Here is a 16,503-nt window from a genome sequence, read left to right as displayed (position 1 = left end):
TCTTTCTCCCGCTCCATAGGTCCGTGCAGCCCCCCGGCCCCCCAAGCAGAAACCTCGCAAAAAAGCAGAGAAGACTGAGGAGGTGGAGATCACACTGGTGTGACAGGCAGACAGACAGACGGACAGCACAGCACTGCCCTGCAGACCTGAGTGACTGAACTTTGAACTGGGCTTTACCTCTAACCTTTGAACCATATAACTCCCCCTTCTCTCCCAACACTGGGAATAACTCCCCCTTCTCTCCCCCTACCTCCCAACACTGGGACGAACTCCCCCTTCTCTCCCCCAACCTCCCAGCACTGGGACGAACTCCCCCTTCTCTCCCCCCAACCTCCCAGCACTGGGAAGAAACAAGGGAAGGAAGATGATTATGTCTCCTAGCAACAAGGAGTAGCAGCCCCTCCCTGCTCACCCCTCCTCTCCCTCTGTGTCAGACTGTCTGTTGCCTTAACTTTGCTCCCATCTGGCAGCCATTTTGAATGAAAGGAGGAAGAGCGGGAGGAAGAGGAGAATGAAAAGGAGACATGTTGAGGAGGAGAGTTGCTATGAAAGGGAGTTTTATCTGCTATGTGAGCTGGGATTCCCCTGTTCTTGCCATATATAGTCGTATCATACGTGTTTAATGTGGATTAGTACAGTACATTACTGTTGTCATAGGAATGTTTCATATTAGCCTAACCCGCTGATTGGAGTATCTATTTTATATGTAGTAGAAGTTGATTCGTATGTCAACCTGAAATAGCATTGTACATACAGTTAAAGGGTATGGAGAGGTGGAGGGAGGAAGGGAGAGAGGAAGGGAGAGAGGGAGGGAGGGAGGGATGGAGGGAGGGAGAAAGGGAGGGAGGGAGGGAGGGAGAGAGAGAGAGAGAGAGAAAGGGAGAGAGGGAGGGAGAAAGGGAGAGATGGAGGGAGGGGGAAGAAGGAAGGGAGGGAGAGAGGAAGGGAGGGAGAGGGGGAGGGAGGAAGGGAGAGGGAGGGAGAGGTGGAGGGAGGAAGGGAGAGAGAGAGGTGGAGGGAGGGAGGGAGGAAGGGAGAGAGAGAGAGGGAGAGAGAGAGAGGGAGGGAGGGAGGGAGAGAGAGGGAGGGAGGAAGGGAGAGAGAGAGGGAGAGATGGAGGGAGGAAGGGAGAGGGAGAGAGAAAGGTGGGGCTGGATCCTCCCTGAACGTTCTCTAACACCTCCCTCCATCCCTCTCTCCTTCTCAGATAGACCGTTCTGTCTATCTGCAGTTTGTATGGATCAGTGGGAACCACCACCACACACACACACACAGAGATAAGTCTCCTCAGCTTCAACCTCTGATGAACAGTGTGTGTTTGTATCATTGATATGTAGTCGTCAACAGGCAGTGCAGAGGAGACAATCGGAAGTGCTCTAAGAGATGGGTCAGAGGTTTGGTGTTTTACAGCTGTGGTTGTAACCCCTGGTCAGGCTTCTGTTTACCCTTCAGACATATATACTGATACCTGCATTTAATGCTTTACGATGACTGTTCTCTCTGACGGCCTGTCAGAATCAACCCCTGTTCTGGTTTTGTGTTGGACCCGGTGTGTCTCTCTCTCTCTCTGCTGGAGTCTGAGTGAGGGGGATGTTGAGTGGAGAGAGACTGTATTTAAACGACTGAATGAACGAACCCAGACGCCCACCCGAAAAGAAGGGAAGTAGAGAAGGGTGCAGAAAACAACATCACCACAGAGGACAACATGTCCAGAGGACAACATGTCCAGAGGAGCTGCACCACAGGGGACAACATGTCCAGAGGAGCTGCACCACAGGGGACAACATGTCCAGGGGACAACATGTCCAGAGGACAACATGTCCAGAGGAGCTGCACCACAGGGGACAACATGTCCAGGGGACAACATGTCCAGGGGACAACATGTCCAGAGGAGCTGCACCACAGGGGACAACATGTCCAGGGGACAACATGTCCAGAGGACAACATGTCCAGAGGAGCTGCACCACAGAGGACAACATGTCCAGGAGACAACATGTCCAGAGGACAACATGTCCAGAGGACAACATGTCCAGAGGAGCTGCACCACAGGGGACAACATGTCCAGAGGACAACATGTCCAGGGGACAACATGTCCAGAGGACAACATGTCCAGGGGACAACATGTCCAGAGGACAACATGTCCAGAGGACAACATGTCCAGAGGAGCTGCACCACAGGGGACAACATGTCCATAGGAGCTGCACCACAGGGGACAACATGTCCATAGGAGCTGCACCACAGGGGACAACATGTCCAGGGGAGCTGCACCACAGGGGACAACATGTCCAGAGGAGATGCACCACAGGGGACAACATGTCCAGAGGAGATGCACCACAGGGGACAACATGTCCATAGGAGATGCTTTCTGCCACCTCTTTGTGTATTCCTACTTTAAGACTGTAGCTTTTATTATTGAAACCAGGAAGTCTACGTTGTTTCAATCACAATGTTTTGTTGGAGTGATTTTGATTCCGCGTCCTACCATTCCGCGTCCTACCCACTAAGCAATTAATGGTATACCACATCCCTACCGAGCCTCTGAAGTTACTGAGGAGGAAGAGGTAGATGTGGGAAAGGGTCTGACTTGTCTCACTTGTGACCTTTCAGTTTGACCCTTGAACTTTGACATATGATGTTGTGTAGATTTGGAAAGCACTTCAGGCTGATAAATTAGGTCCTAACATTTCACACAGCGATTGGCTTGCACATTTCAAATCTGCCACAATGATAAGTTTATTTTACGGTGATATGCCCTATCGTATAGAAGATTCAACAACCTGTGAGGATACACCTTAGCAATATCCATAACCAGCCCCTTCAAGCCTTCCTAAACCCAACCTAGGGAGACATCATAGCACTTTATTCCTTTTGATTGGTTTTATTCTCTTGTTTGTATTTCTGTTGTTTTTCAGTGTTGCCGTCTCATTCTGGCTGCACCTTCCTAACCTCTGACCCCTAACCTCTGACACCTAACCTCTGACCCCTAACCTCTTGACACCTAACATCTGACCCATATCCTCTGACGCCTAAACTCTGACCCCTAACCTCTGACACTTAACCTCTGACCCCTATCCTCTGATTCCTATCCTCTGACCCCTAACCTTTGACCCAGCATCCTGTTCTACAGAAGCCAGGGAACCATTTGGTCTTGGAGGGTGAGGTGCTCCTTTAGAATGGTGTTATAAATGTTAAAATATATATATACATATATTTGATTTGAATTATGAAACATTTCTAAGGAATATTGAATGATTGTAGAGAGAATGTGTATTTGTTAGTTTTAGGTGGTGTATGAGCTTTGAGAGTGATTATACTGCGAGAGGAGGAAGGATACGATCCTATCTTTGCTTGGCTAGTTTGGTCTTCTCTAAACCACACCCTCTCCTTGATCTCTCTTACATCTTCAGAATGTTTATCAAACTGCTGTTGAAGTTTATGGTTAACATCAATGTCCTCCATCTTGTCAGAAAGCTGTTCTCACCCACAGATCAAGCCAACACTTTTTATTACAATACGTGTGTTGTTATGGTTAATCTCTCTGGTCAAATATAACTCTGTAATCTTCCTCTATACAACAGTCCTGTGTCCCTGTACTTTTAGTTTATTTTAGCTTTTTTTTTTATATATCTATTTGATTTAGTTTTGATTTGGAGATGTTTCCGAGCTGCTAAATCAGTGTAGTTGAACAACAGGCCTTCTCTCTTCTGAATGTTGCCATGGTGACAACATTGAGAACAGGTGCAAAATTATTTCCGCATATTATTATTGGCTGTAAAAATAATAAAAAATAAAAAAGTTTGTATTTATTGTGTACAAATGTTAAATAATAAAACGGATTGGAAAAATACTTTTCATAACATGTTTGTTATTCACAGTAAACTTAAAAGACTGGTGATACAAAATCTCTCTAGTGTGTGAATCTGAGAGTGTGTTCATTATCCAGAACAGCATCAGAAGGCAGTTTCCTGATGGGAACAGCAAGGGGGAGGAGAGACTGAGCGAGGGGGGGAAGGGAGAATCGTTTAGGCAGGACTCACTACTAGCCTGTGCAAGTTTGTTACTTTGGTCCTACTAAATAGTTTACATTTACTATTTTTTTGTCCCGTGTGGATGCTATTTTCCGTTTATGTCTTATCATTGCCTCTGACAGAATCATGGACGACTCCCGAACAGCATCATGCAAGTCCTGTATCAAGGTTTACCTGTGTTCTAATCCAGAAGGTACAGCAGGTCTGACTGTGTGTGTGTGGTGTATGACCCTAGTTGGAGAAGGAATGGAAGTATAACCCCTGTGTGTGTGGTGTATGACCCTGGTTGGAGAAGGAATGGAAGTATAACCCCTGTGTGTGCTGAATGACCCTGGTTGGAGAAGGAATGGAAGTATAACCCCTGTGTGTGTGTGGTGTATGACCCTGGTTGGAGAAGGAATGGAAGTATAACCCCTGTGTGTTGTCTAGACTCTGTTGTGGAACGCAGGGCTCTGAGAGAAAATGTGTTTCCCAGGCTGAGGGAGCACTGCAGACACACATACGGACTGGACTTCAAGGTGAGAGGTCACCTCTGTTTAGATGTTGGAATGGATATCATACTGTAGGCAGGTCTTATTTAGCTGGTCATACTGTAGGAAGGTCTTATTTAGCTGGTCATACTGTAGGACGGTCTTATTTAGCTGGTCATACTGTAGGAAGGTCTTATTTAGCTGGTCCTGTATCATACTGTAGGAAGGTCTTATTTAGCTGGTCATACTGTAGGAAGGTCTTATTTAGCTGGTCCTGTATCATACTGTAGGAAGGTCTTATTTAGCTGGTCCTGTATCATACTGTAGGAAGGTCTTATTTAGCTGGTCCTGTATCATACTGTAGGACGGTCTTATTTAGCTGGTCATACTGTAGGAAGGTCTTATTTAGCTGGTCCTGTATCATACTGTAGGAAGGTCTTATTTAGCTGGTCCTGTATCATACTGTAGGACGGTCTTATTTAGCTGGTCATACTGTAGGAAGGTCTTATTTAGCTGGTCCTGTATCATACTGTAGGAAGGTCTTATTTAGCTGGTCATACTGTAGGAAGGTCTTATTTAGCTGGTCCTGTATCATATTGTAGGACGGTCTTATTTAGCTGGTCCTGTATCATACTGTAGGACGGTCTTATTTAGCTGGTCATACTGTAGGAAGGTCTTATTTAGCTGGTCCTGTATCATACTGTAGGAAGGTCTTATTTAGCTGGTCCTGTATCATACTGTAGGACGGTCTTATTTAGCTGGTCATACTGTAGGAAGGTCTTATTTAGCTGGTCCTGTATCATACTGTAGGAAGGTCTTATTTAGCTGGTCATACTGTAGGAAGGTCTTATTTAGCTGGTCCTGTATCATACTGTAGGACGGTCTTATTTAGCTGGTCCTCTATCATACTGTAGGACGTCTTATTTAGCTGGTCATACTGTAGGAAGGTCTTATTTAGCTGGTCCTGTATCATACTGTAGGACGGTCTTATTTAGCTGGTCCTCTATCATACTGTAGGACGGTCTTATTTAGCTGGTCATACTGTAGGAAGGTCTTATTTAGCTGGTCCTGTATCATACTGTAGGACGGTCTTATTTAGCTGGTCATACTGTAGGACGGTCTTATTTAGCTGGTCATACTGTAGGAAGGTCTTATTTAGCTGGTCCTGTATCATACTGTAGGAAGGTCTTATTTAGCTGGTCATACTGTAGGAAGGTCTTATTTAGCTGGTCCTGTATCATACTGTAGGAAGGTCTTATTTAGCTGGTCATGCTGTAGGACGGTCTTATTTAGCTGGTCATACTGTAGGAAGGTCTTATTTAGCTGGTCCTGTATCATACTGTAGGACGGTCTTATTTAGCTGGTCCTGTATCATACTGTAGGAAGGTCTTATTTAGCTGGTCCTGTATCATGGCAGTTGGTGAACTATTCAGTACCCCTCATGGTGGAGAGACACGGAGCGTGAGATCAAAGCCTCTACAGAAGCCGACCTTTAGGAGCAGTTCAACTCAACACATTCTACTGTTGATTGGTAGGGGACAGAGGATGTTCTCACAATGGTGCCATGAAGAGAGAGCAGGGGAGGGGTGTGTTATTGTTGAGTATGAACAGGTGCTGAGTGACTGTGTGTGTGTTGACTGTGAGTTTTCCTTCAGGCAATATGATGTGTTTGTGAAGTTATTATCTCTATTGAGCAGCAGGAGTTATGAGCTTGTTGAACAAAACCCATATTCAGATGGACTTGATGTTTTGCAAATGTATTTTTACAGCTGTGTGAACGATAATACATGTCATACTATATGTTTGATAATAAATCATCTCTCTCCAGAATATTGTAGTTAAGTTGACTCACACACTTAAGATGACTCTCAGGTGACGATACTAGGCCCAGCTTTTGCTGTGAACTAGGGAAGCCATTGAATGTCTGATTCAATTGGATTCTCTATCATGTGTATGTAGGTGATAGACCCTTATGAGGCAAGTGATCCCAGAACCGGGCCAGACCAACAGACTAGACAAAAGCTACTACAGGCGTGTAGAGAAAGCTCTGACGGACCCTACCTAGTGGTAAGGCACCACATCCACGTCCCAAATCAACTCCTACACCCTACTAAGTACATTTAGTATAACCCCTTTTCCCTAATCAACCCTAACTCCTGTACTTCTCTGTGTGTCCTGTGGGTGGCGCTGCAGGCTCTGGTGGGGGCACAGTATGGTGCTGTGTGTTTACCTGCCCAGGTGGAGGTGGCAGAGTTCCACAGGCTGCTCCAGGTGTGCCAGCGAGCGGACATCAGTACCCGTGCTCTAGAGAAGGCATACCTGAGAGACGAGAATACAATACCACCGTCCTTCTGCCTGCAACGACAGACACACATTCACACACAGCTGCACCCTGACAAACAGGTGAGGAGAAATCACCAGGGACACACACACACACACACACACACACACACAGACACAGACACAGCTGCACCCCGACAAACAGGTGAGGAGAAATCACCAGGCACACACACACACACACACACACACACACACACACACACACACACACACACACACACACACACACACACACACACACACACACACACACACACACACACACACACACACACACACACACACACACACACACACAGCTGCACCCCGACAAACAGGTGAGGAGAAATCACCAGGTACACACACACACACACACACACACACACACACACACACACACACACACACACACACACACACACACACACACACACACACACACACACACACACACACACACACACACACACACACACACACACAGCTGCACCCCGACAAACAGGTGAGGAGAAATCACCAGGCACACACACACACACACACACAGCTGCACCCCGACAAACAGGTGAGGAGAAATCACCAGGCACACACACACACACAGCTGCACCCCGACAAACAGGTGAGGAGAAATCACCAGACACACACACACACACACACACACACACACACACACACACACACACACACACACACACACACACACACACACACACACACACACACACACACACACACACACACACACACACACACACACAGTGCAGCACAGGTTACGATGATCTTGTTCTCAGACAGATGAAAAGACAGGAGAAACGGGTGTTGAAGACGAGGAGGAGATGAGGAAGGTCTTGCAGGCTGCTGTGAGTCAGTGTGTTGAGGAGGGTCTCCTAACAACCCTAGGCTACTACAGGTCAGGTGAGTGAGATGTGTTAGAGAAATGATCTAGGCTCGTCCTGTATCGATCTGCACACTGTCAAAAGCACAAGAGAATGTTTCAAAGGGAGTCTTAAATAGCAAAATACTGTTTTCTAGTTTGTATTTATTCTTTAACCACACTGAACAAAAATATAAAGGCAACATGCAATAATTTCAAAGATTTACAGTTCATATGAGGAAATCAGTTCATTGAAATAAATTCATTAGGCCCTAATCTATGGATTTCACATGACTGTGAATACAGATGTTATTCTGTTCGTCACAGAGACCTTAAAATAAAAGTAGGGTTGTGGTTCAGAAAGCCAGTCAGTATCTGGTGTGACCACCATTTACCTCATACAGCGCGACACATTTCCTCCACATGGAGTTGATCAGGCTGTTGATTGGGGCCTGTGGAATGGTGTCCCACTCCTCTTCAATGGCTGTGTGTTGGTGTATATTGGTGGGAACTGGAACACACTGTCGTACATGTAGATCCAGAGCATCCCAAACATGCTCAGTGGGTGACGTGTCTGGTGAGTATGCAGCCCACGGTTGAACTGGGGCATTTTCAGTGTCCAGGAATTATGTATAGATCCTTGTGACATGGGGCCGTGCATTATCATGCTGAGACATGAGGTGATGGCGGTGGATGAATGGCACGACAGGATCTCGTCACGGTATCTCTGTGCATTTAAATAGCCATCGATAAAATGCAATTGTGTTATCAGTAGTTTATGCCTGCCCATACAATAATCCCACTGCCACCAGGGGGCACTGTTTTTAAATACTTTTTTATTTAACCTTTTTTAACTCGGCAAGTCAGAACAAATTCTTATTTACAATGTTACAAATGCTGATGTCAGCAAACCGCTCTCCCACACCATGCCATGCGTCTGCCATCTGCCCAGCACAGTTGAAACTGGGATTCATTCATGAAGAGCACTCTTCTCCAGCGTGCCAGTGGCCATCCAAGGTGAGCATTCGCCCACTGAAGTCTGTTACGACGTCAAACTGCAGTCAGTTGAAGGAAGACGAGCTTCCCTGAGACGGTTTATGACTTTTTACAGAAATTCTTAAGAGTGTACAAACCCACAGTTACATCAGCTGTCCGGGTGGCTGTTCCCGCAGTTGAAGAAGCCGGATGCGGAGGTCCTGGGCTGGCGTGGTTACACGTGGTCTGTGGTTGTGAGGCCGGTTAGACGTACCGCCAAATTCTCTAAAACAACATTGGAGCCGGTTTATGGATGAACCTGATTGGCACATTGCAGAATGACATCATCTCCCACTATGGAGTAGAGAGAATCTCCACCAATCATTCTGATCAACAGAATATAAATGACTTTTGGGCACCAACAAAATACAGCACACAACTCACCTGTAATACAGTATTTGAAATAATGAGCCCCTGACTCATCATAACACACAGGAGCCAACCAGTCAGGAGAAGAGCCAATGGTCAGTAGCTCCATCAGAAGTCCAGTCTGTTTGTCCACAGCCATGACCTCTGTCTGTGGTCAGTGTGTGTTATAGTCATGTGTCTCTATAGCCCCTTTAGGTACAGATTACCATGTGACTTCCTCTTCAGTCCTCGACCAATGACAAGCGACTGAATGGAAAACTACATGGTTGTACCACACCTGTCCAGCTAGGCCAGACAGTTTAAAGGTTGTGGTTCAGTTCTATACATGCAGAAAATGAGCCACATGAACTCACACTCAGCCCCCAAAAGCAACCTAAAACACCGTTGCTATCCCTCTGTCCCCATAGTAACAGATATCCCAGTATCTTTCTATAATCTAGATTTGCACATCCATCTGAAGAAAGGTGTGAAGGTGTGAAATGACTCAATGTTCCCTTCGTCGAGGTGCTGTGTTCAACAGAGAACAGGCGACCTCACACCCCCATCTCTCTCTTTAGGTGTAAGGCGAATGAAGTGGTGGGAGTTGAGCAACATCTACTGGAAGAAAGACAAACTGTACTTCTATTCACCTCTCTGACATTTTAAATAGCTCCATCACTCTAGTAGGATTTCAGATTATCTATAGGAATTGTACATTCTTCACACATCTCTCCAGACATTTAAGTTGTCCAACAGAACTGTATGTAATATGCTCTTTATTAAGGTGTACATTTTGAAAACTCTCTCTCTCTCTCTAGCTCTCGACACAGACCTGCGATTCGCTCTGGAGAATTGTCCAAGACGTGACATCAAACGCTGCCTGGTCTATGTCAACAAGATCTCCAATGGGCGGGGCCAGAGTGAGGGGGCAGACCAGCCCCCTAAAGAGCCGCCCCTACACCCCTATCCTCCTCTCAAGGTACGTGCTTCACTTAATAACTGATCTAGAATCTGATTACCCGCCCCCCAACCTCTACCTGGGGATGACAAATATCTGACCTTGTATCAGTGGTATTAGGTAAGGAGTAACGTCATCCCCCATCTACCGCAGGCTCTGTCCGATGACAGCCTCCTGTCCCAGCTCTGTGACCACTTCCTGCCCAGCCTGGTGACTTCCTGTCAGCTCCTGGTGTACACCACAACTTCGGAATGCGACCCTCGTCATGGTTACACCCCCGCCAGGAGGAGGAGCTATGCGGAGGGTCTCTGCCAGCAGCTTTACTCCGACCTCCTGGCTCTGATTGACAGCTCTGTCGCCATGGGAATGGGAAAGTCAGTATCTTCACCTCATTCTGATGATGCGTTGGCCAGAGAGCAGGCTGAGCAAGAGGAGCTGTGTTCTCTCTATTCCCGTCTCTATGACAACAATCGGCCAGAGGAAGAGGAAGTCAGGTCTTACCTGGAGCAGAGGGACACACAACACCCACTAGTGGTCGTAGGAGGGCCGTGCACAGGGAAAACTGTGCTGCTGGCACATTGTGCACAGCAGGTAGATGGAGCAGTAACTCAGGACAGACAGAATCTTATAGAAGTGATGGGAAGAAGAAAATACCTGTTGCTTCTATAAGACATTACCAGCTACATTACTGACTGAATATCCAGACAACATTCATTATAATATCTAATAATATCTTGCTTTAGAAGAGATCTGCAGGGTCCATCCCAAATGACTGGGACTGTACTGATTGACAGCGCCACATAACAGCCTGTTTCTCTCTCCTCTCTTCTGCAGGTGAGGTCATGGCTGAGCGACATGGATCCCGTGGTGATTATCCGGTTCACCAGTCTGTCAGTCAATCTCTCACCTAGACACCTTCTCTCCAGCCTGTGCCACCAGATAGCCCACAGATACAACCGTAACCCTGAGCCCAGTAGCAGAGATCCTAACCCTAGCCTCCCCCAGCTCAGACATAACCTTTCCTCCCTTCTCTCCCTCTGTCCCACCCCTAAACAGCCCCTGGTCCTCATCCTTAACGGCCTAGACCAAGCTTGGACCGTCTCCGGACCCCAAATCATCAAGTGTCTCCCTTCCCCCCTCCCTCCCAACATCAAACTCATGCTCTCCATCTCCCCGACCCGAACCAATACCCTCCACACCCTTGAACTCCATTTCCCACAATCCTCCTCTGCAGTTTTTGGTGTCTCAGGGTGCTGTGTGATTGTGGAGCTGGGGCCGGTGGAAGGGAGGGGGTGTGTGAGGATGTTGGCAGCCCTCCTGGAGGGGTCAGGAAGGAGAGTGACGTCAGGACAGCAGGGGGTCATGAACATGGCCCTGATCTCCTGCCCTCTGACCCTCTACGCTCGCCTCCTACATAGACACGCCTCGTTGTGGACCTCAGGTACACATCAAAAACACAGTATAAACACATCTATCTATATAAACTGGAGCTAATTTCTCTCTTTCTCCCACTCCCTCTCTCTCTGTCCTCTCTCGCTCTCTCTCTCTCAGCATCAGAGGTGACTGATGAGACCCTCCCTGTGGGTGTCCACTCCAGCATCACAGTGTTTCTGGTTCACCAAGAGGAGAAACATGGGTTGGTTCTGGTGTCCCGAGCCCTGAGCTACCTGACCCTCTCCAGGACCGGTCTCACAGAGGCTGAGCTCTCTGACCTCCTGTCCAGTGATGACGCGGTGCTGGCTGGGTACATCTCGGCCAGTGAACCCCCTCCCTCCAAGTTTAGGGTACCTGAGGTGGAAGTAGAGAGGCTGTTGTTGGATCTGAAGGGGTTTCTGGTGAAGAGGAGTGTTACAGGGTCTCATGTTCTATTCTGGGTCAGTAGACATTTTGGGTTGGTGGTGTGTGAGAGGTACCTGAGCTCCTGGGAGATGAGGGAGGAGATGCACACAGCGATGGCCGACTATTTTAATGGTCGCTGGGCCTACGGTAGAGCCAAACCATTGGTCATCAGCCAGACCACAGGACTCAACCAGCCTGGGCCTGTCCCTGACACTGCCCGAATGAAAAAATACATTGACAGACAACCTCTTGGTCAACCCTATGTGTTTAACTCTAAACCCTCCTCATCCTCTTCCTCCCCCTCTTCTGAGCATGTGCGAGTCAACCTGCGCAAGCTTCTGGAACTGCCCTATCACCTGAAGGAGAGTGGCAGGTTGGAGGAGCTAGGGCGAGGTCTGATGATGTCACTGGAGTTCCATCAGGCTATGCTGAGGGCGGGGTTCCTCGGGGATCTGGTAACCCTGCTGGAGGATTGGGAAAGGGAGGGGGCGTCCCAGCTCATCTTCCCCAGGGAGAGAGCTCTTCTGGCGGGCATTCTGAGGGACTCAGCCTGTCTCCTCTGGAACTCCCCTATGGAGCTGTCCATGGTGATGAAGGTCAGGCTGCTTCCTTTCCTGGGGCTCTGTCCTGAGCTGGAGGGCTATGCTGAGGAGGTGACACAGGGGATCAAGAAGAGGGGAAGCGGATTAGGAGTGGTGCTCAGTCCTGCCCCCTCTACTGTACCCTCCACACAGTGTCTTTTTCCAGAGGCCAGACAGTGTGCTGTTACAGATGCGGCGGGGACAGTGTCTGGGACTGTGGTTGTCATTCAGAGTGATGGGTCTGCTTTGGTGTGGAGGGGTAGAGAGGCAGAGGAACTGAAACTGAGCTGTGAACCTGCGCTGAGGTTTGTAAGTGTCCGGGGTAGTGGGACTTTCATCCTCCTCTCAACTCAGTGCAACACACAGCTCCTGTGGGATGTGACTGGGACAACGTGTTTTCAGGATGTACTGAGTCTAGAAAGACAGGGGTCCAACTCAGACCAATGCTGCAGTACCATAGTTGAAGGGTTTGTCATGTGTGATGACAGGATGTGTGTGTGGTGGAAAGGTCTGAGCTATGTGAGTGTTTCTGAAGTTTCCACCAGCCGCCTCCTCACCCGTTTGCAGTGCCAGAACGCTGTGAGGAGTGTGTCTTTTCCCCCTAGTGGTCAGTTTGTGTACTGTGGCCAGGAGAAAGGCACAGTGTCTATATTTGACACATCTAGAGGCACTCTCACTGCTATCTGTTCCAGTCCAGCAGAGTCATCAGTTATCTCTGTGATACTCAGTGAGGATGAGAGGGAGATGGCGTGTGTGGACAGCAGAGGGCACGTATTGTTATGGTGCGTAGCGGCCAAAACAGATCCCAAACTCCTAAAAGAGTGTTGTAGTGGCAGCAGCCATTTTGAGTTCATCAATACAGACCTATCAGAAGAGAGTTGTATTCTGCTGGTGTGTAAAACCCAGGAGATTATTCTCTGGGACACGTGTGACTGGGAGCAGTGGGACCATTTCAGAGCTCCACAGGGGAAGGCCTTCTCTCAGGCGTTGTTAGCCCAGGACGGACAACTCATCCTGGCTTCGCTAGAGGCCTGTCCCTCTGTGCTGGTGTGGAGGATGACCACTGGTCAGTGTGTCCTGTCCTTAGATGCTGGCAGTCCTTCCCAACCCCTCTCACTGCTCAAGATGGACTCTGTCCTCTCCGTGGTCACACAAAATGGCCACCTCACTACGTGGGACTCAGATGTAATATGTGCTGCGGCTATGGTCCCTAGAACTGGGGCCGGGGTGAGGGAGGTGGTGCTGGAGCCAATGGGAGAGCGTTTCTATGTGATTGACGGCTCAGAGATATTGTGGAGGTGGAGATTACAGACAGGAAGTCCGGAGACTCACTTCCTGCACGATGACCCCGTGGAGAAGCTGTGTCTCTCTCCAGACGGCAGCCATCTTGTGAGCCTCTCAGGGGAGGACGTTTACGTGTGGCAGAGCGACACGGGACAGAACCTCCACCGTATCCACGGCAGCAGAGCTACAGAGGTTCTGATCACCTCTAACGGTCACATCGGGGTGTGTGTGTCTCAGCACGGCCTGTCCAGGGTGTGGAAGCTGGCCAGTGGGGCCGTGGTCTGTAACATTCACCTGTACCTGGCTGATGCTCAGGTCTCACCCGAGAGCACCTTCCTGTTAGGCCGTCGTCATGGCGACCTGCTCGCCGTCAGCCTGTGGTCTGGCACCGTCAGTAAGCGCTTCTCGTGCTCAGAACGCTATGAACGTTCTACGGTCGTGGCCTTCCGGACCCTGCCGGAACACCCAGACTTTGTGATCGTGATGGCTGCCTCTGGGTCTGTTTACACATGGAAGGTGACAGAGGAGACTGTATGCCGACAGTTTCTGCTCCCCCAGATGTTCCTGTGCCAGCCACAGGTCTTCCACATGTCGTCTGATGGGAGCTTCGCTCTGCTGTCCACTGATGATGACCTCATCACCCTGCTGGACATGCCCAATGCCAGGCTGTGTAGAGTCAAGGCCCAGGGTCCAGTCCTCAAAGTTTGCATGGACGACTCTGGACGCTACGCTGTCTACATCTGCCACCCCCCTGCCCAGGATAATGGCTGTGCCTGTGACCTGCACACTAAGCCCTTGCTGGCAGTGGTACGGCTGGCTGACGGGGGGAGACTGGGGAGGTTGTGTCTGTGTAAGACCCCCACAGCTCTGGCTGTGAGTGAGGAGCTGTGTGTGTATGTGGGCTTCCACGATGGGTCTGTGGGAGTGTACTCCATCTCTGACATCACGGGGAGGGGAGGGGCTGTCAGGGAAAGGATACAAGGGATTGGTCGGGAGAGGCCATGCCAGTGTGACATTGAGCCAGTGCGATGGTTGCCCCTAGCAACACCCAGCATCACATGGCCCAAGTCTTCTTCAGAGATGACATAACAGATGTAGTCCAGAGTCTTCTTCAGAGATGACATAACAGATGTAGTCCTGAGTCTTCTTCAGAGATGACATAACAGATGTAGTCCTGAGTCTTCTTCAGAGATAACATAACAGATGTAGTCCTGAGTCTTCTTCAGAGATGACATAACAGATGTAGTCCTGAGTCTTCTTCAGAGATAACAGATGTAGTTCTGAGTCTTCTTCAGAGATAACAGATGTAGTCCAGAGTCTTCTTCAGAGATAACAGATGTAGTTCTGAGTCTTCTTCAGAGATGACAGATGTAGTTCTGAGTCTTCTTCAGAGATGACATAACAGATGTAGTCCTGAGTCTTCTTCAGAGATGACATAACAGATGTAGTCCTGAGTCTTCTTCAGAGATGACATAACAGATGTAGTCCTGAGTCTTCTTCAGAGATGACATAACAGATGTAGTCCTGAGTCTTCTTCAGAGATGACATAACAGATGTATGCCCAACTTGTGTCTTGTTGGCCAGTTTCCTTCTTTATTCATTTTAATTAAACAATTTTGTCCATTTGTTACCTGTTAGTAAATTGATTCCTAAATAAAATTTATATTAAAAATGGTTGTTTTCTGTCCAAAATCAATGTAGCAGAGCGATAACAAATCAGCTCATATTTGTTCAGCCTATTGATACGAAGCCGGTTCCATCATTCTTCATTGGCTGTGGTGCACATTGAGCCTATGAGCTAACCGAATGATTGTGGCTTGTGTTCAAATAAGAAATTGTCCTATCAGCACAGGTGTCTGAGGTCCAACCAAGGTCACATTTTAAATACTTTATTGGAATCAACAACAAAGAACATTTGTAGCAAAAGTGTCAGATCTTTAGTACACAGGCGGCAGTATCGACGCATGTGCTTCAGGTATTACAATATGTATGACTCTGGCTCTGTCAACACATCAGACAAGCCTCAGCTGTAAAGATAGACTCCGCTAAATTACGTGGCCACGAGCAGCACACATGGTTAGCAGATGTTAATGCGAGTGTAGCGAAATGCTTGCGCTTCTAGTTCCGACCGTGCGGTAATATCTAACAAAGATATTAAGACAAGCAAGATGCAAGACTTTGCTCTAACAGTCACACACAGAATCATCCTCTCAGTCTGTCCCTGACCTTGTATTATGAAGACATCCTCTTCTGAAAACCACTGGACCACTGGACACCAGGACATACAGGTCTTTCCATCATTGTATGATTTTTTTGTGTGCAAATGAACTCAAGCTTACGGACAATGTCAAATGGGATATAGAGAAGCACCTGAGTGAGCTGGGTGCGCAATTATGTAGGTACTTTCCCAAAACGGACGACACAAACAACTAGATTCGTTGTTTAGCAAAACCCACATCTTTATTCAGATAAAAATGTATCTTTGGCACCTTCAAGGTATTGATCTGTTGTAGACCTCCGACCTGTGTGTGGCAGTAATGAGTGATTGTTCCCGGTTGCTTAATACATTTTTATTTAGACTGTTTTTGTGTGAAGTACATCCAGGTGATAACGGGAGTATGTGAAGATAGTTGCGTAGCGATACTACATATTCAGTCATTGACAAACGTACCTTGACATTATAACACATGCAGAGCTGTCTAATGGGAGTTTGAATCGGAACTTAATAATAATAATAATAATAATATATGCTATTTAGCAGACGCTTTTA

General features: G+C 47.9%; 3 protein-coding genes across 3 annotated transcripts in view; all 3 read left to right on the top strand.

Annotated features, from left to right (window-relative positions):
* LOC124005772 (F-BAR and double SH3 domains protein 2-like) overlaps nucleotides 1-781 on the top strand; it is a 132,105-nt gene extending 131,324 nt beyond the window's left edge. The window contains exon 20 of the mRNA XM_046315296.1: nucleotides 20-781. Within this exon, the coding sequence (XP_046171252.1) occupies nucleotides 20-103 (84 nt within the window). The 3' untranslated portion in view covers nucleotides 104-781. The remainder of the gene's footprint in view (nucleotides 1-19) is intronic.
* A 307-nt stretch (nucleotides 782-1,088) lies between these two features.
* On the top strand, nucleotides 1,089-3,847 carry LOC124005519. The gene is made up of 2 exons (XM_046314872.1): nucleotides 1,089-1,849; nucleotides 1,882-3,847. Exons 1-2 carry the CDS (start codon nucleotides 1,706-1,708, stop codon nucleotides 2,353-2,355), a joined length of 618 nt encoding a protein of 205 aa, XP_046170828.1. The 5' UTR covers nucleotides 1,089-1,705; the 3' UTR covers nucleotides 2,356-3,847.
* Nucleotides 3,848-3,987: 140 nt separating this feature from the next.
* LOC124005518 (NACHT and WD repeat domain-containing protein 2) lies at nucleotides 3,988-15,401 on the top strand. The gene is made up of 9 exons (XM_046314871.1): nucleotides 3,988-4,221; nucleotides 4,458-4,546; nucleotides 6,458-6,565; nucleotides 6,692-6,901; nucleotides 7,606-7,729; nucleotides 9,890-10,050; nucleotides 10,183-10,620; nucleotides 10,864-11,470; nucleotides 11,581-15,401. The coding sequence occupies exons 1-9, from the start codon at nucleotides 4,155-4,157 to the stop codon at nucleotides 14,820-14,822; spliced, it is 5,046 nt and encodes a 1,681-aa protein (XP_046170827.1). The 5' UTR covers nucleotides 3,988-4,154; the 3' UTR covers nucleotides 14,823-15,401.
* The last annotated feature ends 1,102 nt before the right edge of the window (nucleotides 15,402-16,503 follow it).

Source organism: Oncorhynchus gorbuscha, linkage group LG19, assembly GCF_021184085.1.
Source record: "Oncorhynchus gorbuscha isolate QuinsamMale2020 ecotype Even-year linkage group LG19, OgorEven_v1.0, whole genome shotgun sequence".
NCBI lineage: Eukaryota > Metazoa > Chordata > Actinopteri > Salmoniformes > Salmonidae > Oncorhynchus > Oncorhynchus gorbuscha.
The sequence above is the reverse complement of the archived record's forward strand: the minus strand, read 5'-3'. Positions and strand labels throughout refer to the sequence as shown.